Source organism: Neovison vison, chromosome 7 (assembly GCF_020171115.1).
Source record: "Neovison vison isolate M4711 chromosome 7, ASM_NN_V1, whole genome shotgun sequence".
Classification (NCBI taxonomy): Eukaryota; Metazoa; Chordata; class Mammalia; order Carnivora; family Mustelidae; genus Neogale; species Neogale vison.
The window spans coordinates 97057237-97081990 of NC_058097.1; the positions used below are offsets into that span (position 1 = coordinate 97057237).

Sequence of the window (24754 nt, forward strand, 5' to 3'; positions counted from 1 at the left end):
CATTAGACAGCCACACCAGTTTTAATAGTGTGGTTCCCAAAGGCAGAAACTTGAAAATGTGGAAGCAAAAAAACCTTCCCTAGAACCAAGGAAATCAGATGTGTAAGATGGGCTATATTACGATGTGGTATACCAAATATAATGGCATATTTTACTTCCATCACTTGTAACAAAAGCTTGGAGTCCAAGAGACCCAAGTTTGTCTCTTTGCTCTTCAATGGCCATAAGTTACTGGAGGATTTGGTTAAGCTCCCCACACCTCACCTCGATTTCCTTTTTGGTAAACTGAGATAATAACAATTAATTGAGCATCAGAAGAGAGAATTCTTGTAAAGCACTTAGCATACTAAATGGCAGGCAGTAAGGGCCCTAGACTGTTGTGATTCATAACAAGAAATATTATGTGTGGTCTCTGTTTCTGGCACAGAGCACCTAAAACCTTTGGCATTTCCTAAGTAATGAGAGCAATAAAGATGTCTTTTGTTATGCCAATTAGGGGACTTTTGGACCCCCTCCCCGCTTAAGGGTAGGGCTGGTTGCCAGGAAAACCAACCACATGATTAGAGGGTTGGAATTTCCTGCCTCACCCCTCCTTCTGACCTCCAGATGGAATGGGGGAAGGTGGAATCCATTGATTTAATCAATCGTAGGTCTGTAATGAAGGCTCAGTAAAAACTCCAAAGGGCTTGGTTGGGAGAGCTTTTGGGTGGATGAGCTTGCAGAACTTTGGAGGGAAGTGGTGTACCTGGGGATTCTCCTTTCTCCATACCCTGCGCTAGGCCTCTTACCTCTGACTGCTTCCAAGATAACAGCCTTTCAGTACAAACTGGTAACTGAGTGTTGAAGTAGAATGTTTCTCTGAGTTCTGTGAGCTGCTCTAGCAAGATAAATGAACCCAAGGAGGGGATGGTGAGAACCTCTGACATACAGCCAATCTGCCGTTTAACAACCTAGACCAGCGGCTGGCATCTGAAGTCTGGGGTGGGGGTTGTGGGAACCCCCAATCTACAGCTACGTGGTCAGAAGCGCAGGAGGCCGGGGTGGGCTTGGAACTGGTGTCTGACATGGCGGAGTGAGGCCTTCACCTGCGGAACCCGCCACTCTCTTGGCAGGTGGATAATGTCAGAGCTGAATTCTCCTTGAACGCCCTTCTGGTGTCCGGTGTCACTCGTTGTAATGATGGACACCTCGCCGCCCCCTCCTCGTCCCCGCCCCCACACTGGAATCTGGTCCAGGACCCAAAAGAGGTAAAAAATGGTAATTATCGTATTTTGTTTCTGCGGAGCAGACAAGTAAAGTTTTACTAAATACTAAATCATGATTTAGAAAGGACATGAACATTTGTGGAAGGATAGCTAGGCTGGGGAGGGATCTATTAACCTCATAATATGAATAATCGCTGAGAAGTTACGAGTAATTTGCTGTGACCAAAGCAGGACGTAGATGGGTGAAGAAAAAAGGCATAATTGGTAGTGGCAAAAGGTGAAGTATTGTCGTGTATATAAAGTGGGGAACAGATTTGTGGTGTTTAAAAAAAAAAAAGCCTCAATTTTTGCAAGATAAGCATTTTCATGCGTCTAGGACTAGGGATTTTAAAAATGTACAGAACTTTCTACTTCCTTCTCCAGACCAGGCTTTGTTGGAATAGGTCTGGTCACCCCTGCTCTTTCGGACCGACCACACACATACCACTTCTCCTTCCTCTTGCTCATTTTGGGCTTTGGTGTGTATTGCTTGGAGCAAGAGTGAGACTGTCTGAGGTCAGTGCCTTGGAAATTTGAAACCGTCCTGAGCTAAGTAGGATTGGCTCCTGGGTTGTTGCAGTGGCTTTCCTCAAGCTTTTCCGTCAGGTCTTTTTTTCTGGGGATGGTTATCGGGAGGAGGTTGAGGCTCCGGAAGAAGACAGTGAGTCCTGGCCCAGGCCAGCTGTGTTTTTGTGCTCGTAATTGCCACAAATAGAACCTGAGAAACTTCCTCTATTCCCTCACGCTTCAAGCTCCTTATCTGTGGAAGACGCGAATAGAACACCTCTGGTAGGAGAGTGGTTTTCATTCAGGTCTTATCAGATTGACAGTGCGCTGCAGTGAGCCGCAGGGAGAGAGGCAGGACTGGAGCGCGGGCACTATCATGATGCCAAGATCATGGGTGTATATCACGGGTCTCCCGGGGTAGGGGTATCCTTTGTGACCGATGGTGAACACAGCATCTTACCCCTTAGATGCCAGCCGTGGCCCTGGCAGCCCGGAGATGCTCTGTGGCAGAGCGCCGACTTCGTCTGTCTCTTGAACAAGCCTGACCCAAAGGTGGCATCAAGGGCTCTTTGTGAAACTGACCAAGAGTCGTTTGTCCATAGTGGATAGTCGCGTATCTCCCTCCGTCACGTTAATGACTGCATTTGAGGTGTGAGTTGGTGTGTAAATGTTGGCGATTCTGGGACGGGAACCAGCTCCCAGGCTTAAGGAGCTTGCAGAACAAAAATGAGGGCAAACACAAAGGCAAGAGAGAGGCATCACCAGTTGGAGCCTGGGACCGGGAAGCTTCATTGTCATCTGTGCACTGTTTCTACGCAGTGAGTTCCGTTGCTTCGGCAGGTAGGTTTGCCAGAGCGCAAGGATGAGCCCGGTGGCCAAGGAGCTGAGGGTCATTTTCTATGAGCCAGATGGGAGTCTGTGATATGGTCTCCCCCGACTGCAGAAGCAACGGGCTTGCAATGTTCTTGAACTACAGAAGCATCTCCTCGTTTCTATGTACAATTAATTACACGCCACCAGCTTATTGTTTGCTATAAATAGCCACAGATTTGTCTTCATTTACATTTTGGAAGGCTTACTCTGCCCAGCAAGGCCTCATTTTTCATCACAGCGTGTGTTGGAGAGATCTCTAAGGGAGATGTGGCAAAATCCTGGCGGGTCTCTGGCATTTTGAAACAGTAACTCTGGATTTTCCAGGCTTTCCTGTATTGTAATCATTAGGAATCTCTTTTATTTCTTATCTCCATCAAGCATACCATGTTTTGAAAATTGTGTGCATGAAAAGCTGTATGCATGAAGTAAAATTTCTTCCCATTTTAATTAATAACAGCAGCCGTAATTCACAAGTTCTGATCAGTGATTAAAATTATCGCTAAGAAAGAAAATAAGAGCTATGTTTTAGTTAGGGTTTTGTTGACATTTTAGAGACATAAAGTGTAATTTCCATGAATTATTCATTAAAAATAGTGAAAAACAGCTCTCCAGCTTTTATTAATGCCTTCCTGGTCCCACTAGGAGTCCAGGAACCCTAGACTAGATGCAACTCTGAATTACCAGTGTTCTAGTATCACATAGCTATTATATGATTACTAACTATTAATGTTAATTACACTTACAATTTATACTTTTATACAAAATTTTCTTGATTTATTTAAGTCATCAGAATAACTCCTTCAGGTAATTATTTTGTTCCCATAATAGGAAGAAACTGGGAGTCAGAGGCTACAACTGACTCGAGCAGTAGCACTTGGCTTTCCCGACACTGCAGCTCCGGAGTCAGGTGCAAGGCTCTCTTCAAACATTTTGCTCATGTCCATTCTAAAAGTTTTGAACAGCTCTGCAACCCTTCATGGACGAAGTGGTTCTGTTAAATTTAAACAGATATATAGAACTTTTCATCACAAGTTTCAGGAGTTACAATTGAAAAGTTCCCAGCATATTGTAAATGTTTCCATTTTAGCTAGAAAGCCATTACATCGGTCTTCTGAATGCACCTGATAGTATCTGGTGCTTGTGATCAGTATCCATTTACAAAACACCTGGACAATAATAAAAAATAATCACAAATTATGGGGATGCCTGGGTGGTTCAGTTGGTTAAGCATCTACCTTTGGCTCAGGTCATGATCCCAGGGTCCTGGGATCAAACCCCACTTCAGGTTCCTGGCTCAGGAGGGAGCCTGATTCTCTTCTGCCTGCTATTCCCCCTGCATGTATGCTCTCTCTCTGACAAAAAGATAAACAAAATCTTTTTAAAAAATCACAAATTATACATCATTCTTTCTTTTAATTTTTTAAAAGATTTTATTTATTTATTTGACACAAATAAATCACCAGTAGGTAGAGAAGCAGGCAGAGAGGCAGGCAGAGAGAGAGAGAGAGAGGGAAGCAGGCTCTCAGCTGAGCAGAGAGCCCGATATGGGACTCGATCCCAGGACCCTGAGACCATGACCTGAGCTGAAGGCAGAGGCTTAACCCACTGAGCCACCCAGGCACCCAACATATCATTCTTTCTTTTTTTTTAAGACTTGTGTTTTTATTCCATTTACCCATAGAATTTTTTTTATTTAATTTTATTTTTTCAGTGTTCCAAGATTCATTGATTATGCACCATACCCAGTACTCCATGCAATACATGCCCTCCTTAGTACCCACCACCAGGCTCACCCAACCCCTCCCCCACTCCCCTCCAAAACCCTCAGTTTGTTTCTCAGAGTCCACAGTCTCTCATGGTTCGTCTCCCCCTCCGATTTCCCCCAACTCCCTTCTCCTCTCCTCCCAATGTCCTCCGTGTTATTCCTTAGGCTCCACAAATAAGTGAAACCATATGATAGTTGACTCTCTCTGCTTGACTTATTTCACTCAGCATCATCTCCTCCAGTCCTGTCCATGTTGATTCAAAAGTTGGGTATTCATTCTTTCTGATGGAAGCATAATACTCCATTGTGTATATGGACCACATCTTCTTTATCCATTCATCCGTTGAAGGACATCTTGGCTCTTTCCACAGTTTGGCAGTTGTGGCCATTGCTGAACATTAGGGTACATGTGGCCCTTCTTTTCAATGCATCTGTATCTTTGTGGTAAATACCCAGTAGTGCAATTGCAGGGTCATAGGGAAGCTCTATTTTTAATTTCTTGAGGAATCTCCACACTGTTCTCCAAAGAGGCTGCACCAACTTGCATTCCCACCAACAGTGTAAGAGGGTTGGTTCCCCTTTCTCCACATCCTCTCTCCAACTCACGTTGTTTCTTGTCTTGTTAATTTTGGCCATTCTGACTGGTGTAAGGTGGTATCTCAGTGTGGTTTTGATATGAATCTCCCTGGTGGGTTATGATGAACATTTTTTCATATGTCTGTTAGCCATTTGTATGTCTTCTTTGGAGAAGTGTCTGTTCATGTCTTTTACTCATTTTTTGATGAGATTATCAGCTTTTTGGGTGTCGAGTTTAAGGAGTTCTTTATAGATCTTGGATATCAACCCTTTGTCTGTAGTGTCATTTGTGAATATCTTCTCCCATTCCTTGGGTTGCCTCTTTGTTTTGTTGACTGTTTCCTTTGCTGTGCAGAAGCTTTTTATCCTGATGAAATCCCAAAGGTCATTTTCGCTTTTGTTTCCTTTGCCTTTGGAGACATGCCTTGAAAGAAGTTGCTGTGGCCAATGTCAAAGAGGTTACTGCCTATGTTTTTCCTCTAGGATTTTGATAGACTCCTGCCTCACATTGAGGTTTTTTATCTATTTTGAGTTTATCTTTGTGTGTGATGTGAGAGAATGGTTGAGTTTCATTCTTCTACACATAGCTGTCCAACTTGCCCAGCACCATTTATTGAAGAGACTGTCTTTTTCCCACTGTATATTTTTTCCTGCTTTGCCCCAGATTATTTGATCATAGAGTTGCAGGTCCATATCTGGGCTCTCTACTCTGTTCCACTTGTCTATGTGTCTGTTTTTGTGCCAGTACCATGCCGTCTTGGTGATCACAGCTTTGTAGTAAAGCTTGAAATCAGGCAATGTGATGCCCCAGGTTTGTTTTTCTTTTTCAACATTTCCTTAGCAATTCAGGGTCTCTTCTGGTTCCATACAAATTTTAGGGTTGTTTGTTCCAGCACTTTGAAAAATGCTGGTGGAATTTTGATCGGAATGGCATTGAAAGTGTAGATTGCTTTTGGCAGTATAGACATTTCAATAATTTTATTCTTCCAGGACCGCACGCGGCCTGCGGGTCTGCACACCGAGCCCCGCGTGTGCAGGCAGCGGGGCTCGCGCTGCGGCGGCTCGCTCGCTCGGAGCGGCCGCTCTCCGTCCCTCCGCAGCCGGTACGGCATGGACGGCGCGCGCTCCGGCTCCAGGTTCCAGTCGGACCTGGACTTCTGCCCGGACTGCGGCTACGTCCTGCCGCTGCCCGGGGCGCAGGACACGGTCACCTGTGTTCGCTGCGCCTTCCGCATCCCGGTGCGAGACTTCGAGGGGAAGGTCGTGCACAGCTGCGTCGCCTTCAGCCAGCCGGGGACGGCCGCGCCTGCGCCGGTGGATGAAGGGCCCGAGTTCCAGGGACCCGTGGTTGACAGGTGCTGCCCTCGATGTGGCCACGAAGGAATGGCCTACCACACCCGACAGATGCGCTCCGCCGACGAGGGGCAGACGGTCTTCTACACCTGTACCCGCTGCAGGAGAAGGAAGACTCTTGATTTTTTTCCCAGGCAACGCAACAATTCTCCCTCGGATGGTGAGGGATATTGGGTTCTTAAGATCCTTTGTCCATCCTAGTTGCAATGTTTTGCTCCCATAGAAGGAAGTTATCATGTGGGGATTACCATTGTCCCTAGAGTACATCTACTCTAGTTGAGTTTCTTATCAAAGTTCTATTTTTCTGTATATGCCAGACATATGTATATTATTATAATCTGTCTTATTCCAAAAGGAATTTAAATGAGTTTACAGAGATATATTTGTTCTTTCAATAAGTATATCAGCTACAAAAAATATATATAAATTAGTATATGAGAAGGAAAAAGAAAAAAAGTATAAAAAATGGAGGCAGGAATGAGACTAATAGAAAAAGTAATTTTAAGTATTCCACCACTAAATCTATTTGTTTCCTGAGTTTAGAGAAACAAAATGTAGGAATCTGGATATTGGAAGATTGAACAAATAATTTAACCAGATCTCTTTGATGTGAGCTTAGACAACAAAAAATCTGATACTAAGGGATACCAGTATGTGCTTACTACTACAGTTGGATATTTTGGAAAAAAATTTTTTATTGCTGTTGAGATAAATGTAATATATATTCGTTGTGATAGATTCATATGTAGAAAGATGCGGGGGAGAGTAAAAGATACAAGGAATCCCACTTTGGAGAGATACTTGTTTTTTTTAATGGGTTTTGCTATACATGCTGAGGTGTATCCTTTTATCAGTTTGCCCACAAACTTGAAAGGAAAACACTTTGTAGTCCGGCACAATAAACACACTCGGATGTAAAAAAAAAAAAAAATAATAACTTTATTCTTCCGATCCATGAGCATGGGGTGCTTTTCCATCTTTTTGTGTCTTCTTCAATTTCTTTCATGAGTGTTCTATAGTTCCTCAAGTACAAACCCTTTACCTCTTTGGTTAGGTTCATTCCCAGGTATCTTATAGTTCTTGGTGCTATAGTAAATGGAAGTGATTCTCTCATTTCCCTTTCTGTATTTTCATTGTTAGTGTATAAGAAAACCACTGATTTCTATACATTGATTTTGTATCCTACCACATCACTAAATTGCTGTATGAGTTCTAGTAGTTTGGGGGTGGAGTCTTGGGTTTTCCACATAAAGTATCATTTCATATGTGAAGAGAGAGAGATTGACTTCTTTGCCAATTTGAATGCATTTTATTTCTTTTTGTTGTCTGATTGCTGTTGCCAGTAGGACTTCTAGTATATGCTGAACAACAGTGGTGAGAGTGGGCATCCTTGTTGTGTTCCTAATCTCAAAGGAAAGGCTGTCAGTTTTTCCCCATTGAGAATAATATTTGCTGTGGGTTTTTCATAGGCAGATTTTATGAAGTTGAAGAATGTTCCCTCTATCCCTATATTTTGAAGAGTTTTAATCAGGAATGGATGCTCTATCTTGTCAAATGCTTTTTCTTCATCAATTAAAAGGACCATGTGGTTCTTCTCTCTTCTCTACTGATAAGTTGTATCACATTGATTGACTTGTGAATGTTGAACTACCCTTGCATCCCATGGATAAATTCCACCTGGTCATGGTGGATAATCTTTTTAATGTACTGTTGGATCCTGTTAGCTAGGATCTTGTTGAGAATCTTGGCATTCATATTCATCAGGGATATTAGTCTGAAATTCTCCTTTTTGAAGGGGTCTTTGCCTGGTTTGGGGATCAGGGTAATGCTGCCCTCTATGAAGGCAGACTTCATAGAAACAGTCTGTAAGTTTTCCTTCTGTTTCTATTTTTTGAAAGAGCTTCAGGAGAATAGGTGTTATTTCTTCTTTGAATGTTTGCTAGAATTCTCCAGGAAATCTGTCAGGTCCTGGACTTTTATTTTTTGGGAGGGTTTTGGTCACTGTTTCAATCTCATTACTAGATATTGGTCTATTCAGGTTGTTGATTTCTTCCTGTTTCAGTCTAAGAAGTTTATAGGTTTCCAGGAATGCATCCATTTCTTCTATGTTGATTAACTTATTGGCATATAGCTGTTAATAATTTCTGATAATTTTTTCTATTTCCTTAGTGTTAGTCATGATGTCTCTCCTTTTATTCATACTTTTATTAATTTGGGTCCTCTCTCTTTTCTTTTGGATTAGTTTGGCCAGTGTTTTATCAATATTATTAATTCTTTCAAAGAGCCAGCTCCTGTTTTCATTGATGTGTTCTACTGTATCTCTATTTTCTAACTCATTGATCTCTAATCTTAATTATTTCCCTTCTTGTGCATGGGATAGGCTTAATTTGTTGTTGATTTTCCAATTCCTTAAGGTGTAAAGAGACATGGTATATTTGGAATTTTTAAATTTTTTTGAGTGAGGCTTGGATGGCTATGTATTTCCCCCTTAGGACCACCTTTGCCATATCCCATAGGTTTTGGACTGAAATGTCTTCCTTCTCATGTTTTCCATGAATTCAGTTCTTCTTTGATTTCCTGGTTGATCCAAACATTCTTGAGCAGGATATTCTTTAGCTTCCAATGTGTGTTTTCCTTGGAAACTTTTTCCTATGGTTGAGCTCCAGTTTCAAAGCATTGTGACCTAAGAATATGGAGGGAATAATCTCAATCGTTTGGTATCAGTTGAGCCCTGATTTGTGACCCAGTATGTGGTGTATTCTGGAGAAATTTCCATGTGCACTCAAGAAGAATGAGTATTCTGTTGTTTTAGGGTGGAACGTTCTGTATATATATGGGGGTATAAATATTTATGATTGTTAGATCTTTGTGGATAAACCCTTTAATAATGATGTAGTGTCCTTCTGTATCTCTGACTAAAGTCTTTAGCTTAAAATCTAATTTATCTAATATGAGAATCGCTATACCAGTTTTCTTTTGAGGTCCATTGGCATGAAAGATGTTTCTCCATCCCTTCACTTTCAGTCTGGATGTATCTTTAGGTTCCAAATGTGTCCCGTGTAGACTGCATATGAACGGGTCCTGTCATTGTATCCAGTCAGCAACCCTGTGCCATTTTATGGGAGCATTTAGGCCATTCACATTGAGGGTAATTATTGAAAGATAAGTTATTGACATCATATTGCCTGTGAAATCCTTGTTTCTATAGATTGTCTCTGTAAATTTGTGTTCTGTGTCACTCTTGGGTTCTTTCTTCCTTTATAGAACACCCCTTAATATTTCTTGTAGTGCCAACTTGGTGGTCACATACTCTTTCAAACCTTGCTGGTCTTGGAAGCTCTTTATCTCTCCGTGCATTTTGAATGTCAGCCTTGCTGGATAAAGTATTCTTGGCTGCATGTTCTTCTCATTTACTGCCCTGGATATGTCTTTCCAGTCCTTTTTGGCTTGCCAGTTTCTATGGACAGGTCTGGTGTTATTCTGATGGACCTTCCTCTGTACATAAAGAATCTCTTACCCCTAGCTTCCCTTAGGAACTCTAGTCCAAAATTATGATTTGTGAATTTCACAATTAAGTGTCTGGAGGTCTTTCTAGATTCATTGATTTTGTGGGGTAACCCTTCTGCCTCTAGGACACAAATACTTATTCCATTCCCCAGACTAGGGAAATTTTCATCTAGAATTTATTCAGCTATATCTTCTAGTCTCCACACCCTCAGGGTTCTCAGTAATTCTGACGTTGGAATATTTCATGGTGTCATTTATTTCCCTAATTCTGTTTTCATGGCTTCTAAGCTGTTTGTTACAGGCCTCCTCCTGATCCTTCTTTTCTATCAGTTTGTCTTCTAGATCACTAATTCAGTCTTCTGCCTCAGTTACCCTAGCTGTTAGATTGCTTAGATTAGATTGGATCTCATTGGTAGCATTTTTTAGTATTGCCAGATCAGCCCTCACTTTCGCCCTTAGAGTTTCTGTGTTGCCACTAACGGTCTTCTCCAGCCTAGCCATTGCCTGGATTATTGTTAGCCTGAATTCCCTTTCAGGCATACTGTTTTTGTCCATAGCCAATAGCTCTGATGGAGAGGGCACAGTCTTTTGTTGGGTGTTCCTCCTCCTAGTCATTTTGGTGAGAGGTGGTTGAGGGGATGTGTAGCTGAATATATCAGCCAGAATCCAGGCAAGGTGCACCCTGGAATGTTTCAGAGCAACTGGAAGTCACCACCAAAAAGAAAGAAAAAAGAAAAAAGAGAGAGAGAAAGAGAAAAAGAAGAAACCCAGCCAAGATGAGCCCCCAAAGTAAGATTTATAAGGTACATAAACAAAAATGAACAAACAAAAAGACCAACGAAAGTAAAAGATAAAAAAAAGAAAGAAAGAAAGAAAGAAAGAAAGATCCAGCCAAAATGAACCCCAAGAAGAAGGTTGTATAGTACAAAAACAAATACACTGAAGCACTAACAGAAAAATAAGGTGGGAAGATGGTTATAAACCCTCGATGTGAGCGAGGAAAGTTATTTTGGTTCTTCCTGGGTGAATCTTGTTATCTTTGTTAAAGGACTCAACTTTCCAGAGATATAGGGGAATTAAAACTGGTTTATATATAGGCATAGTATTGAATAAGGAGAATGGATTACTTGAAGCTTATATCTATATGCATAAATAAAAGAAAGTAAAGAAAAAGAAACACAGGTATATGTACAAAAAAATTCAAGATAAAAAGTTATTATGGAATATGTATTAAACCTCTAGTTGTAATGGTAAGTAGGTTAAAAAAATTAAAAGAACAAGAATCATGAGAATGAATTTAGAAAAAAAAAGAAAAGAAGAAAGAAAAGTTGTCTCTATGAAATATACTGGTTTGGGGGCAATACTGGGAACTTAATATATTATTTTCCCCTGATGTTGGGGTTTTACAGTATGGGGACCCTGTAGAGATTTTCCTCTTGTTCTTTTAGCTTGTCTTCTAGGGGAGGGGCCTGCTGCATCCCGCCCCCACCCCCGCAGTCTTGCTTGGGCTGAGTCGCCCTGCCCCCTCTTAAGGGGCTGGGCTCTGTGGAAATGGTTTTTCAGGCTTTTGTTCTCTGGAGGTTTCTGTTCTTTGGCAGCTTTTTGTGGCTTTTTGGAGGTTTGTTAGAAAGTAAGTTGTCCGTACCCAGACCTCTGTCTTGAAGAGAAGCCTCAATCTGCTTTCCTCTGGGTGGTCCAGAACACAAAGACTCCCCTCTGCCAACTCCGCTGAGCACTGCAGCCTGCCTCAGGCAGTGCACATCCCCAGCCACCATCCCAGTGGTCGCCCAAGGCCCCCGCTCTGCGCCCCCATGCCACTAAAACCAGGAGCAGTATTGGTGAGCCCCATCCTGGGTGGCTGCTGCTGTCAGGACTGTGGTCTGGGGTCCAGGCCCATGCTGGGTGCGCTCAAGGTGCAGGTCCCGGAAGGCTGTGGGCTGAAGGACCCCCACCTGACAGCACGCCGAGTTCTCAGGGGTGGGCTGGGAGCATTCCGACTGCACTCAGACCCCTCCGCCAGTCGCAGAAGGTCGCGGGTCCAGAGACCGCTGGCCGGTGTCCACACCGGGTTCTCTCAGGCGGAGTTGGGAGTGCGCCCAGCTGAGCAGGGGTGCAAGCAGCAGAAAGGGGGGGGGGGCTCAGGGACCATGCACTGGAGGCCCCGCTGCACTCTCTCTGGCACGGGTGGTCGCTGGTGGTGACCATCCGGGGACTGCGGGCTTAGGCCTGTGGCCATGACCGCAGGATTCCCCCAGTTGCCCCTTAAGATCTTTTGCTCTTTTTTTTTTTTTTTTTTTTTAAGATTTTATTTATTTATTTTTGACAAAGAAAGACACAGCGAGATAGGGAACAGAAGCAAGGGGAATGGGAGAGGGAGAAGCAGGCCTCCCGCTGAGCAAGGAGCCCGATGTGGGGCTCGATTCCAGGACCCTGGGATCATGACCTGAGCTGAAGGCAGACGCTTAATGATTGAGCCACCCAGGTGCCCCGATCTTTTGCTCTTTTTTGAGTGCTCTTAACCAGACTCCAAATTACTGCTGGTCCCAACCACAGGGCACTTTCCTACTGGGGTATTTCTTTCCAATAGGTCACTTCTGGAGGCTCCCTCCCTCTTCTGTTTATCCTCTGATATCAGTCCAGTCGCTCCCAGTACACTTTACCTCTCACTGGTGGCTTCTGCCCCCCTAGAGATCCAGAAGTGTATAATCCTACATCTCAGGCTGATTTCATGGGTGTTCAGAGTGTTCTGGTAGATGATTAGCTCACTTTAGGGGACCGGTTGAAACAGGGTCTCCTACTTCTCTGCCATCTTGCCCCTCCTCCTACCCATAAAATATTAGCATGAAGTTTTATACTCATGTTTTGTCTTTGCAAACAAAATATACTTGATTCTCATTATTTGGTGCTTTTGTATTTGCAAATTCACCTCCTCGCTAGAATTTGTTCATAAGCCCCACACAAATACTTGGGGTACTTTTTGCTGTCACAGAGTAGTGAGATCTGAGTTCCTCTTGGGGAAGCTCCCAGATGAGGCTGGAGGAGATGGTGCTCTGCTTTCTTGTTTCTGCTCTCATGGTACAAGCAGGGGTCTTTTCTCGGTCTGTCCAGTTGCCACATTTTTCACATTTTTGTGCCCCCCCCCTTTTTTTTTTTTTGGCAATTTCCCTGTTTAAAATAGTTCCCAAGTGTAATGCTAAAGTGCTGTGTAGTGTTCCTAAATTCACAGACACTATGCTATGCCCTCCTGGGGAGTATAGATATGTCAATAGGCTTTATCCAGGCACGAGCTGGCTGTTGGCCAAGAGTTCAATGTTACTGAATCAACAATATATATTAATATATTTTTAAACAAAAACAACCAAAAAAAAGTTATATTTTGTTGAGTTGATGAAAATGTGACCAGAGGCTCATAGGAACTTAACTGCGGATTTCTCCTGGGAGCAGTGGTTTAACATTTGCTAATTCACTATTCCTAGCAAATTTACAGACCATGGCTAACACGAATAATGAGAATTGACTATATAGATATAATTTTAAAGTCTTTAAGAAATACCTTATAATCATGGGGCACCTGGGTGGCTCAGTGGGTTAAGCCGCTGCCTTCGGCTCAGGTCACAATCTCAGGGTCCTGGGATCGAGCCCCACATCGGGCTCTCTGCTCAGCAGGGAGCCTGCTTCCTCCTCTCTCTCTGCCTGCCTCTCTGCCTGCTTGTGATCTCTGTCTGTCAAATAAATAAATAAAATCTTTAAAAAAAAAAAGAAATACCTTATAATCAGAAGCTCTAAGTGTTAATATATTTTTTTCTGTACTGAACTATCATTAAAATTATTTTTAATATGTAATTAACATACACATATATTGTACTTATTAAGTCAGTTTTACAGTGTGGGCAATTAAGTAAGAAAAAACAGAGGAAAAAAAAGATGGAATGAGGGAGATAGAGGAATTATACCTTTATTTTTTACCATGTGCCAGGAAAAGAAAGGAATTAAAAATAGGGAACAGAAATAGAGGAAGAGAAAAAGAAGATCAGAGGATGAATGAAGAGAGAAGAGGGTAGAACCAAGAGGCCAGAGGAAAGGAAAAGGGATTTTACTATATATTTAGAGGGAGTGAAATGTGGAAAGAATTACACCTACCTGCAAAATGGAAGTCACTGGGAATGCACACACACATGCATTTAAAAAATGTCTAAAATGTATAAATCAAAATTCTTATTCATTTTTTAAAAAACAGAGAACTTAATTTTTATTGTTTTATTGAAATCTATCACATACCATACAATTAACTTGAAGTATACAATTCAACCATAAAAGACCATCTTCCCATAAGACCTCCTCCCTTTCCCATCCCCCTCCCTGGTCCTAGGCAATACTAATCTACTTTCTATCTCTATAAATTTGCCTGTCTTGGACACTTCATCGAAATGCATTCATACACTGTGTGATCTTCTGTGACCCACTTCTTTTTTTTCCTCCCACTTTATTGAGGTCATAATCAACAAAAAGAAATTTTGTACATTTCAGGTAATGTTCTGGTATACAGAGACATTGCAAAATGACTACCACAATCAAGCTGATTAACATATCCATCACCTCATATAGTAATGGTTTTTTGGGTTTTTTTTGGTATGTATGGTGAGAACACTTAAAATCAATTCTTGTAGCAAATTTCAAGTATATCATATAGTATTATTAATTATAGTTACCAGACTCTTCATTAACTCTCCAGAACACTCCTTAGTCAATTGATTCATTGTTCTGTGGAAGTGAATGTCCAATATTGTTATTAGGGATAAAATTTAGTGATGAGGGCGCCTGGGTGGCTCAGTGGGTTAAGCCGCTCGGCTCAGGTCATGATCTCAGGGTCCTGGGATCGAGTCCCGCATCTGGCTTTCTGCTCAGCAGGGAGCCTGCTTCCTCCTCTCTCTCTCTGCTTGCCTCTCTGCCTACTTGTGATCTCTCTCTGTCAAATAAATTAAAAAAAAAATCTTTAAAAAAATAACAAAAAATTTAGTGATGAGAAGTTTATGGGAATTATATCACCCAGTGGAAAAGAAGTGTTAGAAGCTGTACGACTTTGTGTTTATGATTTGTCTTGTTTTAAGAAATCCTGCAAAGGAAAATTAGTGCATCAACCTTTAAGTTCCAAAATTATTCTTTCCTCAGTCAAGTTGATTTGGTGCATTCCTTTTAAAATATGGATGCTTAGTACATTTATACAGGAATTGTGATCAATTAGAAATAGAACCTCTGTGAAAATGTATGATTAAAGATGTCATTTAATTCACATGAAAATATCACCCAACCTACAAAGTAATTGGGTATATTTTAAGAACGTATTTTGTTACGTTAAATGAAAGAGTCTCTGCTTCTCCCAGGTTGTGTCATTTGCATTTACCCACATATGTTTCCTTTTAGAGGTAAATGAAATGGGTCCTTGGACTGTGTGGTCTTATACCCTATCCACGGTACGGTAAATCACATGCTGGGCAGTACTGAAACGTATTCGCAACTCACATAATCCTCATGCTTGAATTTGCAGGCCACCTTGACACAGATGCAAATAGAAATGATTTTGTAAATTACTGAGGTACCTAATTCAATCACATTCAATTATATGGTCATGTATGAGTAAATCTCATCCTGATAATTATATATGAGTAATCATGGTATTCAGAATCATAGTGTAGTTAACTATCTAAATTAGATCGAAAGAAATATCTATTTTGGATTGCATAGAACAAGTTTCATCTAACATTGAAAGGTCAGGCTGAAGACATTTTTAAATGGCACTTCCAAAAACTGCAGTGCTTTTATTGCCAAAAGACAGTAAAAAATGCACTTCTCCACATAATTTTGCATGCAAAAAAGGAAATCAAAGAAATAAATTTCAGTTTCATCTTTTAACTGAATGTCAGTGATCAGCAAGAATCTTTGCCTCAATGTGTCTTTCTTAATAGCTTTGCGAGATGGTAGACCCACACGCTTCTGGTCTTTCTGAATGTGTTAACTTTCCTTATCTAGTTCCCAGTGATGCCTTTGGTGCTTTCTGACTTTTTTGGTTTGCTGAGCCCCCAAACCAAAACGTTACGCGAACACTTGATTTGAGACTGGTCTTGTGTGAAAACAGCTACCCTGTGAGAAGTGGTTTGTTCGAGGAATCCACGGTAGTTCCCAGACCCCATGGAGGTCCTTATTGCCTGGTTCACTCACTGGCCATGTCTGTCTCTTAGCCCAGTTTCTTTTGGCCTAAGCATAACTAGGAATAGTATGACTTATGCCTACAGTTTCAAAAACACAATAGGACGGGGAGAGCCTTTAGCCACAGTTTGCTAGACGACCACAAGATGGGGCTAAGTTATAAGTAAGCCGGCTAATTTGGGGCTCTGTGAGAGCAAGCAGTTACCTCATTTTATTTTTGCCCTTCGTGCTGGGGTTGGGAAGGGAGGCTGAGTTTTTAACAATGTAAAGCTTACACATTTTAACTAGCAATCGAAATATTTTGAAACCAACTCTGAAAGAAGTATTTCTTCTTTCCAAATGATCTTAATTTTAGTGGATGTAGATAATTTTTTTCTTGCCAAATAGTGTGTTTGAGTTTTTGCATTTACTATATAGACACCTTAAATTATTGTACTGACTGATCATGCCTCCTCATGTATAGCATAAAATGGTACTTCTAAAGAGATTTTTTATAGTCTTCCTTAAGATAAAATACCTTGTCCTAGCTTTCTTTCCCCATTCCTTCCCCTCTTTTCTCCCTCTCCCTTCCTATCCCTCCTCCTCCTACTCCTCCTTCTTTTTCTGTCTCCTTTTCCATCTGTCTCCCATTTTTACCAGATGACTAATCTGCTAAGGGTGGTTTTTTTTTTTTTTTCATTTCCTATATCTCCTCCCACCACTGTGAATGCGAAGGCTCAGCTAGCCACGCTCCAATGGAAATGAGGGGGTTCTATGGGTCACAAGGAGCAAGCATTGGAAGGGTTTGGGGGGGTCTGCTCTAATGTGCCCAATGTCGATGAAAATTAAATTATATTGATAATCATTCATTAATCAACTATTCAATGAACACGACTCTGAGCTAGGTATTATCTTATATAAATGCATTCGTTTTTGAGTATGTGTTACTTAATTATAGCTGTAAGTATACGCTAAGTTAATAGGACAGACATGAGTTCTTTTATAAGCCAGTTTTTATAAACACACAGATAAATATTCTGGAGAATATATTTGTCTGTGGGGCCAACATCCAACTCCAGATATGGACATTTCATCCCCCGAGGAAGTCCTCTCGTGTCCCTTCTGTCTATTTCAAGGCTTTTTCCCCCTGAGCGTCCCATGCCAGCAGCAACTATCCTGATTTCTATCCGAATAGATTAGTTTAGCCTTTTCTTGAACGTCACAGAGTGTGCTTTTTAAATATGTGACTTGCTTCACTCAGCATAGCATTTTTGCGGTTTATCCATATTGTTGGGTAAATCAATAATGTGATTTTTTATTGTAATATTCTGTTGTATAAGTATACCACAAATCGCTTGTGTATTCTACTGGGGGATACTTTAGTTACTTACGGTATTTGGCTATCACCAATAAGGATGTTGTAAACATTCTTGTACACACATCTTTTGCAGACATATACCTTCATTTCTTGGGGATATATAACTGAACGTGGAATTGCTGGATTGTAGCATACGTGTATTTCTAACTCTACAAGAAATTGCCCAATAGACTTACAAGGTGTTTATACCATTTTATCCCCCAACAATAATATAACAAGTTTCCACTCCCTCCACATCCTCAGCAGCATTTAGGAGACCGCGTTGTAATTTCAGCCACATTAGGGGGTATAAAGTAGCATTTCACTGTGAAGTTGCGCAGGTAAGTCAAATGCTAACGATACCAACTGTAGCCATGGAGGGCGTGGTGGGGAAACTTGGGAGGTCAAGAGTGAAAAGAGGAATCTCGTAGAGAAAAAACAAAGTAACATCCGGATAAGATTATTGGTGAGAGGGGATAGATGATCCAAGTCCTTCATGGTGAGTAGCCAAGTAAGACAAGTAAGCCAAGTCATTAAAAGTGCAGGTGGGAGCAGGGAGAGACAGCACCTATGCGGTGTACTTAGCTCTGTGTAGCCCAGTTGGTAGTTGGAATGTTCGAATTGATAGCCCAGAACCTCTTCTTCGTCTAATTCATATGGTACCTTAAACTGTTGGTTATACACTGTTGGAGTCATTAACCCACTGAGCCACCCAGGCGCCCCTCTGTTAGAGTCATTAAACCTAGTTATAGAAGACATTTCATCCTGAAGAGTATATCCTAATATTAGCTTTGTCGTTTACACAGTCTCACTTACAGATGGGGTATTCTCTTTTGAAATCATCTTTTAATTTTTTAATCTTTTTCTTCTCCTAGTAAGATAAACATAATATCTTCTCCTAGTAAGATAAACATAATATCTACTTAAAGTACAGTACAGAATTTATTGCTATCATAGATCATCAAAACATTTCTTTTAAAGATTGTTATTTATTTATTTGACAGAGATACAGAGAGAGCACAAATAGACAGAGCAGCAGAGAACCAGGCTCCCCATAGAGCAGGGACCCCGATGAGGGGCTCTATCCCAGGACCCTGGGGGTCATGACCTGATCTGAAGGCAGATGCTTAACTGACTGAGCCACCCAGGCGTCCCAGTCATCAAACATTTTAGTGGACTTTTATTGGCCATAGATATGATGGGTTAATCTATTTAGATCTTTGCATTAAAGAATCTCTTATCACTGTACTTACATTTCACAATCTCAAATGTTAAATTCTGAATTTTAAAACTTGCCAATGAACTTTATAAAAAAATAAACATTTGGGGTGCTTGGGTGGCTCAGCCGTTGGAGCGATTGACTCTTGACCTCAGCTCAGGTCTTGATCTCAGAGTTGTTTGTTCAGGCCCTGCATGGAGCCTACTTAAGAAACAATAAAATAAAATAAAAAATAAACACTTACTTTGGGATAATTTTAGATTTATGGAAAAGTTATGAAGATAATACAGGGGTCCCTTATGTCCTTTACTCAGATTTCCTTAATGTTAAAAACTTACATAATCATGCTGTGATTTCTAAAACTAAGAAGTTACCATTGACACTTGACCACTACTAAACTTCAAACTTTATGTTAGAGCATGGGACTGTTGATCTTGGGGTAGAAGTTCAAGCCCCTTGTTGGATATAGAGATTACTTAAAAATAAAACTAAAAAAAAAAAAATAAACTTAAGACTTTATTTGGATTTCACCAGTTTTCCCACTAATGTCCTTTTTTATTCCAGGATCCAATCCAGAATATCCTATTGCATTTAGCTGTCATGTATCCTTAGATCCCCCAGATCTGTGACAATTTCTTAGTCTTTTCTTATTTTCCACGATCTTGATAGTTTTGAAGAGTCCTAATCAAATTATTTTGTAGAATGTCTCTCAGTTTGGGTTGTGTGATGTTTTTCACATGGTCAGGCAGGGATTATGGTTTGGGGGAACAAATATCACAGAGGTTCAGTGTCCTCAAGTCACTTCAGAGATAGATGGATCAATATGACTTATCACTGGTGAGGTTGAGCTTGGTTACTTGGACAAGGTGGTATCTGTCCTATTTCTCCATGTGAACTTCCATTTTTCCTGTTTCATACTCTGTTCTTTGGAAGTGGGTTATTAAACTCAGTCCACACTCAACACGTGTATCCTTGCGGTAGTGGTTGGAGAGGGTGGACATTAAGTTTCATCTAATGGAGTGAGCGAAGATCTACTTACGCTATTTGGAATTTTTCCATAAAGAAAATGTATTTTTCCCCATTTCCCCAATTATTTGTTTATTCAATAATTCGTATCAAGGGATGCCTGGGTGGCTCAGTCAGTAAGTGTCTATCTTCAGCTCAGGTCATGATCCCAGGGTGCTGGGATCGAGTCCTGTATTGGGCTTGGTGGGAAGCCTGCTTCTCCCTCAGCCTCCTGCTCCCCCTACTTTTGCTCTCTCTGACAAATAAATAAATAAAATCTTAAAATAATAATAATAATAATAATTTGTATCAGTATGGACCATTGATACTTATTTTAATACTTTGGATTATAGTCTAGTAATAATGTTCTTCTTCAGATTCATCCAGTGGTTGATCATTGGGAGCTCTTTTGGGCTGGCTTCAGTGTTCTTTGACCTACATACCCCCTATTTATTTGTTTATTTTCCTTTTCAGTGGTTTTTAATTTTTTGGCATGGAAGATGCTCTGGGATCATTTTGGTTTTTTTCTCAGCAACAACCCTAGAATCAGCTATTTCTTCGAGGATCCCTGGTTCCATTATTGGAAAATTATATTTAGGACATGAAGGTCTGAGCACTGGGTGTGCTTATCAATACTGAGGGGTCACTACCTCTAGGCTCTTGGTAAGGACAGAGCTAGGAAATACCTGTGCATATACTCAAAATATATAAACACCTATCTATTATGTATGTATGTATCTTTTTTTTAATCCATGTAGGCGACCACCCAGAACATGAGTTTATACTGATGTCTCCGACTCGAATGAAGTACCACAGCGTTTATCCTAGACTACCCCCTGCCAACTGCTATTTCTAATTTCTTTCTCTGATAGTGAGAAACCTAGATCCTATTTATCTAGCACTTATAAGCTTGTTTTTTTCAATCCTAGTAGACATAAAAAATAGTTTCAGAATGTTAACTGATACTCCTCTGAGAAGCAAATTCACTAAGTAGCGTGATGTGTTTATTTGCAGTTTCTTTTTTTAAGATTTTATTTATTTATTTGAGAGAGAGAGATCAAGAGAGAGAGCAGGCATAAGCAGGGGGAATGCCAGGCAGAGGGGGAGCGAGACGCAGACTCCCTCCTGAGCAAGGATCCTGATGTGGGATTCGATTTCAGGATGCTGGGATCATGACCTAAGCCAAGGGCAGATGCTTAACCAACTGAGCCACCCAGACATCCCTGTAAAAATACCGTTTTGTTACTTAGGTAAACTCTCTTTCCCTCCACTGCCTTCAGGGAGGTTATGTCATATGTTTTTATTATAAGTAATTCATTAAGGCCTTCATCTGTTGTATTCAGATACTTACTCTTTTCTCTGTTGCTCTTCTTTTGTTTAGTTCTGCATGTGTTCTGGTGTGTAGGTACTCTTTATGTTTTCAAGAGATTTTAGTAGCCAAAGTAGAGTGGTCCTGGGCAGAGTAGCTGGATATGAATCTGAGGACTGACTCACGTACTTAACCTTCTCAGTGGAATTTAAGGTTTAATATGGACTTTTCCCTTACAGAAGTAGAATGTTCCCAATGGCTTGGGAAATACCTGGGCTTGAAATACAGTGGGAAATGCCAGTGTTATGAAACGCACAAGACTGATGGAAAATACATACCCTGTGTCAGACATTCCTCCTGGAGTTCTTCTTTTGGTGGACACAGGTGTTATAGGCTTGACAAATCATTGCTAGAGCATTGGACTAATTTTTCAAATGAATGAATATGACTTTTTAGTCTGAAAACTATCTCCACCACAAGTACTTTTTCCACTAATTCTTTAGATCATTCCTTTGGTTATTTGCCATCTTTTATCTTTTTTTAAATGTTTCTACATTTGACTCTTTTCTCTTTACCTGTAGGTCCTAATATTTTCACCACTAAAAAAACAAACAAACAAACAAACAAACAACAACAACAACAAAACCTCATAAAAAAAGCTAGAAATAAAACCTTACTTACATACCCAAAGCTATTTTCTACTTTCCACCAGCAATCAATCCAGCTGGTTAAACCAGATTATAGTCCCCTGCTGTTACTCCAGTGATGGTTACTAATGTCAAGGTCTCTGAGACATTTCTCCTTTTATAGTGAATTTTGGGCATCTGGGGTCTTACTCCCTGTCAGTAATTCTGTTGTTATTGTGCCTGCCTGAATTTTTCTTTTTCTGTGCATTTTTCTATACTGTAGGGCTTTGTTCTTGCTTTTTTTTCTTTCTTTCTTTCTTCTATAGATTTTCTTCCTTCACATGTTCCAGCTCCTTGGCCATCCTGTAGTATTTGATGCATCCCAGGACCTTTATTGGTTGGCTGTCACTTGTCAGAATAGTTGGGGAATATACATTTGTCCGTATAAAGAAGTTATTAGTAGACCACTCTGCCATGCTTGACTGTTTTCTCCTCCATTCCTAAAGCTCTATGACTTGACATTCACTTAATTCTGTCTGGTCCTTGTCTGATCAATTTTCCTCTTTCTCTTCTGCTCTTAGAACTGGGTGTTGCTTAGGTATTTTGTTTCTCTTTTCCCAGTAGTCTCTCCCTGCCTTGGTTTCCTTATTGCTGATTTAACAAATTAACAACTTAGTTACTTAAAATTTAGTTAGTTACTTACAACGTAGTGGCTTTAAAAAGCACAGATGAGCCTGGGTGGCTTAGTCCATTAAGTGTCTGCCTTTGGCTCACGTCATGATTTCAAGGTCCTGGGGTTGAGCGCTTCCCCCTTGGTGGGCTCCCTGTTCCCAGGGGGTCTGCTTCTTCCTCTCTTTTTGCCCTGCCCTCCCCGCTGGAGCTCATTATCTCTCTCTCTCTCTCTCAAATAACAAACAAACAAAACCCAGCACGGATTCCTCGGGCTGGGGCAGGGGCATTATTCAGCTTCAGGCAGTCTTATCAGTCATCCTTATTCTTCTGGTGTTGATTAAAACCCAAATGTTAATGACTCCCAGTCTGCATCTCCTATCCAGCTTGCTCTCCTGCCTTCAAGATCCATATTATCTCCCTGCTTGCTCAACGTTTTCCTCTGAATCTATTTCCAATTCAATTATAAGAAAGAGACCTTATCATCTTCACCAGACCATATCCTTTTCCTGTGTTCTCTTCATCTGTAGACGGTCTCCAAAACTGTCTATGAGACAGGGGGTCATTCTTAAATCTCAGCCCTCTCTCTGCCTGTATTAAATCAGCCGCTGTGTCCTGCTAACTTAACTTCTCTGTACTCATCTAATCTTTCCGCTCTAATTCATCCTTACATTCACTTACCAGTTTTCTCATTTGCAAAATGGAGTGATCCATTTTTTTTAAAATGGACTGATGGAAAATACATACCCTGTGTCAGACATTCCTCCTGGAGTTCTTCTTTATCCTGTTTTTTTTTTTTTTTAAGATTTATTTATTTTATTTGAGAGAGGGGAAAAAAACCCCTCAAGGTGGGGGAGGGCCAGAGGGGATGGGAGAGAGCATGTCAGCCGGACTCCCTGCTGGGCGCAGAGCCCCACAGGGGGCTCGATCCCGAGATCCCAAGATTAAGACCTGAGCTGAAACTAAGTCTTAGTCTTAACAGCCTGAGCCAGGCAGGCGCCCCTAGTGCTGTCGTTCTTGTAGACATTATTATGCCACCTTTACAGATGAAGAGATTGAAGTGTAGGGAGACGAGGACCTTGTGTAAGGTTACCTAGGGAGAGAACTGGGATTTAACCATGGGGTCCAGCTTCTCTGGCTCTAGTTAAACTCCTCTTACCTTTTTTGGGTTACTCCAGTAGCCTCTGAACTGTTTTCCTTGATAACAGTTTAGGCTCTTCAAGGTGGTTCTTCATGGAGTCACATGATCTTTTAAATATGCAAATGTGACTCCTCACTGAGATATACCAGGGCCCCTGAGATCGGGACCTCTCTTCCTCTCCTGCACTATCCTGCCAAGTCCTGCTTTTACTCCACACTTCCGCTCCTTGTATTTCTTTTCTTTCTTTTTTTTAAAGATTTTATTTATTTATTTGACAGAGACAGATCACAAGTAGGCAGAGAGGCAGGCAGAGAGAGAAAGAGGAGGAAGCAGGCTCCCTGCTGAGCAGAGAGCCCGATGCGGGACTCGATCCCAGGACCCTGAGATCATGACCTGAGCGGAAGGCAGCGGCTTAACCCACTGAGCCACCCAGGCGCCCCTCGCTCCTTGTATCTTTTGATGCACACCTGCTGTTCTCAAGTTTGTGGCTTTAATCTGGTTAGTCCATTGCCTAGAATACCCAGCCCTTAACAGCACTGCCTTCAAAGTCCTGTTGGTTCTGTGAAATTCAGCCCAGACATCTTCACTCCAAGAAGGCATTTGAACTTCTTTTTCTTCTGTATTTGTATTAGGTACTTCTCTGTGTATCTCCATTACTAAACCTACCATTAAAAAATGTTTGTCATTTTGTGTGTGTGTTTCTTCCAAGCTGTTTTTTGTTTTTGTTTTTAAACTTGATTTCTGGGTCCTTGAAGAAAAGACTGTGTGTTATACTCCTTTTTCTTTATAACACCTAGTCTAGTCCCTGATACAAAATGTTTATGAATGCTTGTAGAGGAAAGAATGAATCAAAAGGTGTGTGTTGGTTTTATTTTTTATTTCTCAATAAAACCAGAAACAGTCCTTGTGTTTTCTGCATGGAACCATTATCTCTAAGTCTTTATTTTTTTATTTTTTATTTATTTTTATTTTTTTTAAGATTTTATTTATTTATTTGACAGACAGAGATCACAAGCAGGCAGAGACAGAGAGAGGAGGAAGCAGGCTCCCCTCTGAGCAGAGAGTCTGATGTGGGGCTCAATCCCAGGACCCCAGGATCATGACCCAAGCCAAAGGCAGAGGCTTTAACTCACTGAGCCACCGAGGTGCCCCATCTCTAAGTCTTTAAATAATAATCGTAGTAAAGGCAATTACCATGCTGGAGAAAAGGAAACTTAATTCCATCCTTGATATGGATTCCTGTTTTTATAAGGAATTATTTTACACAAAATAATAAAAACAAATCATGACATTAACATTAAATAAGAGGAACAATGCTTTTATTACCCTTAAGAAAGCATTTTCTATTTTTTCCTGTTTAAATAAGTTGAAGGTATACTGCAGAGCAAATATAAAGAACCTCTTTTCACACAATTTAGAT

General features: G+C 40.9%; 1 protein-coding gene across 1 annotated transcript; it reads left to right on the forward strand.

Annotated features, from left to right (window-relative positions):
- The first annotated feature begins 6045 nt into the window (after window positions 1-6045).
- LOC122913955 (DNA-directed RNA polymerase I subunit RPA12-like) lies at window positions 6046-7249 on the forward strand. Its single transcript, XM_044260602.1, has one exon. The coding sequence runs from the start codon at window positions 6076-6078 to the stop codon at window positions 6517-6519; it is 444 nt and encodes a 147-aa protein (XP_044116537.1). The 5' UTR covers window positions 6046-6075; the 3' UTR covers window positions 6520-7249.
- The last annotated feature ends 17505 nt before the right edge of the window (window positions 7250-24754 follow it).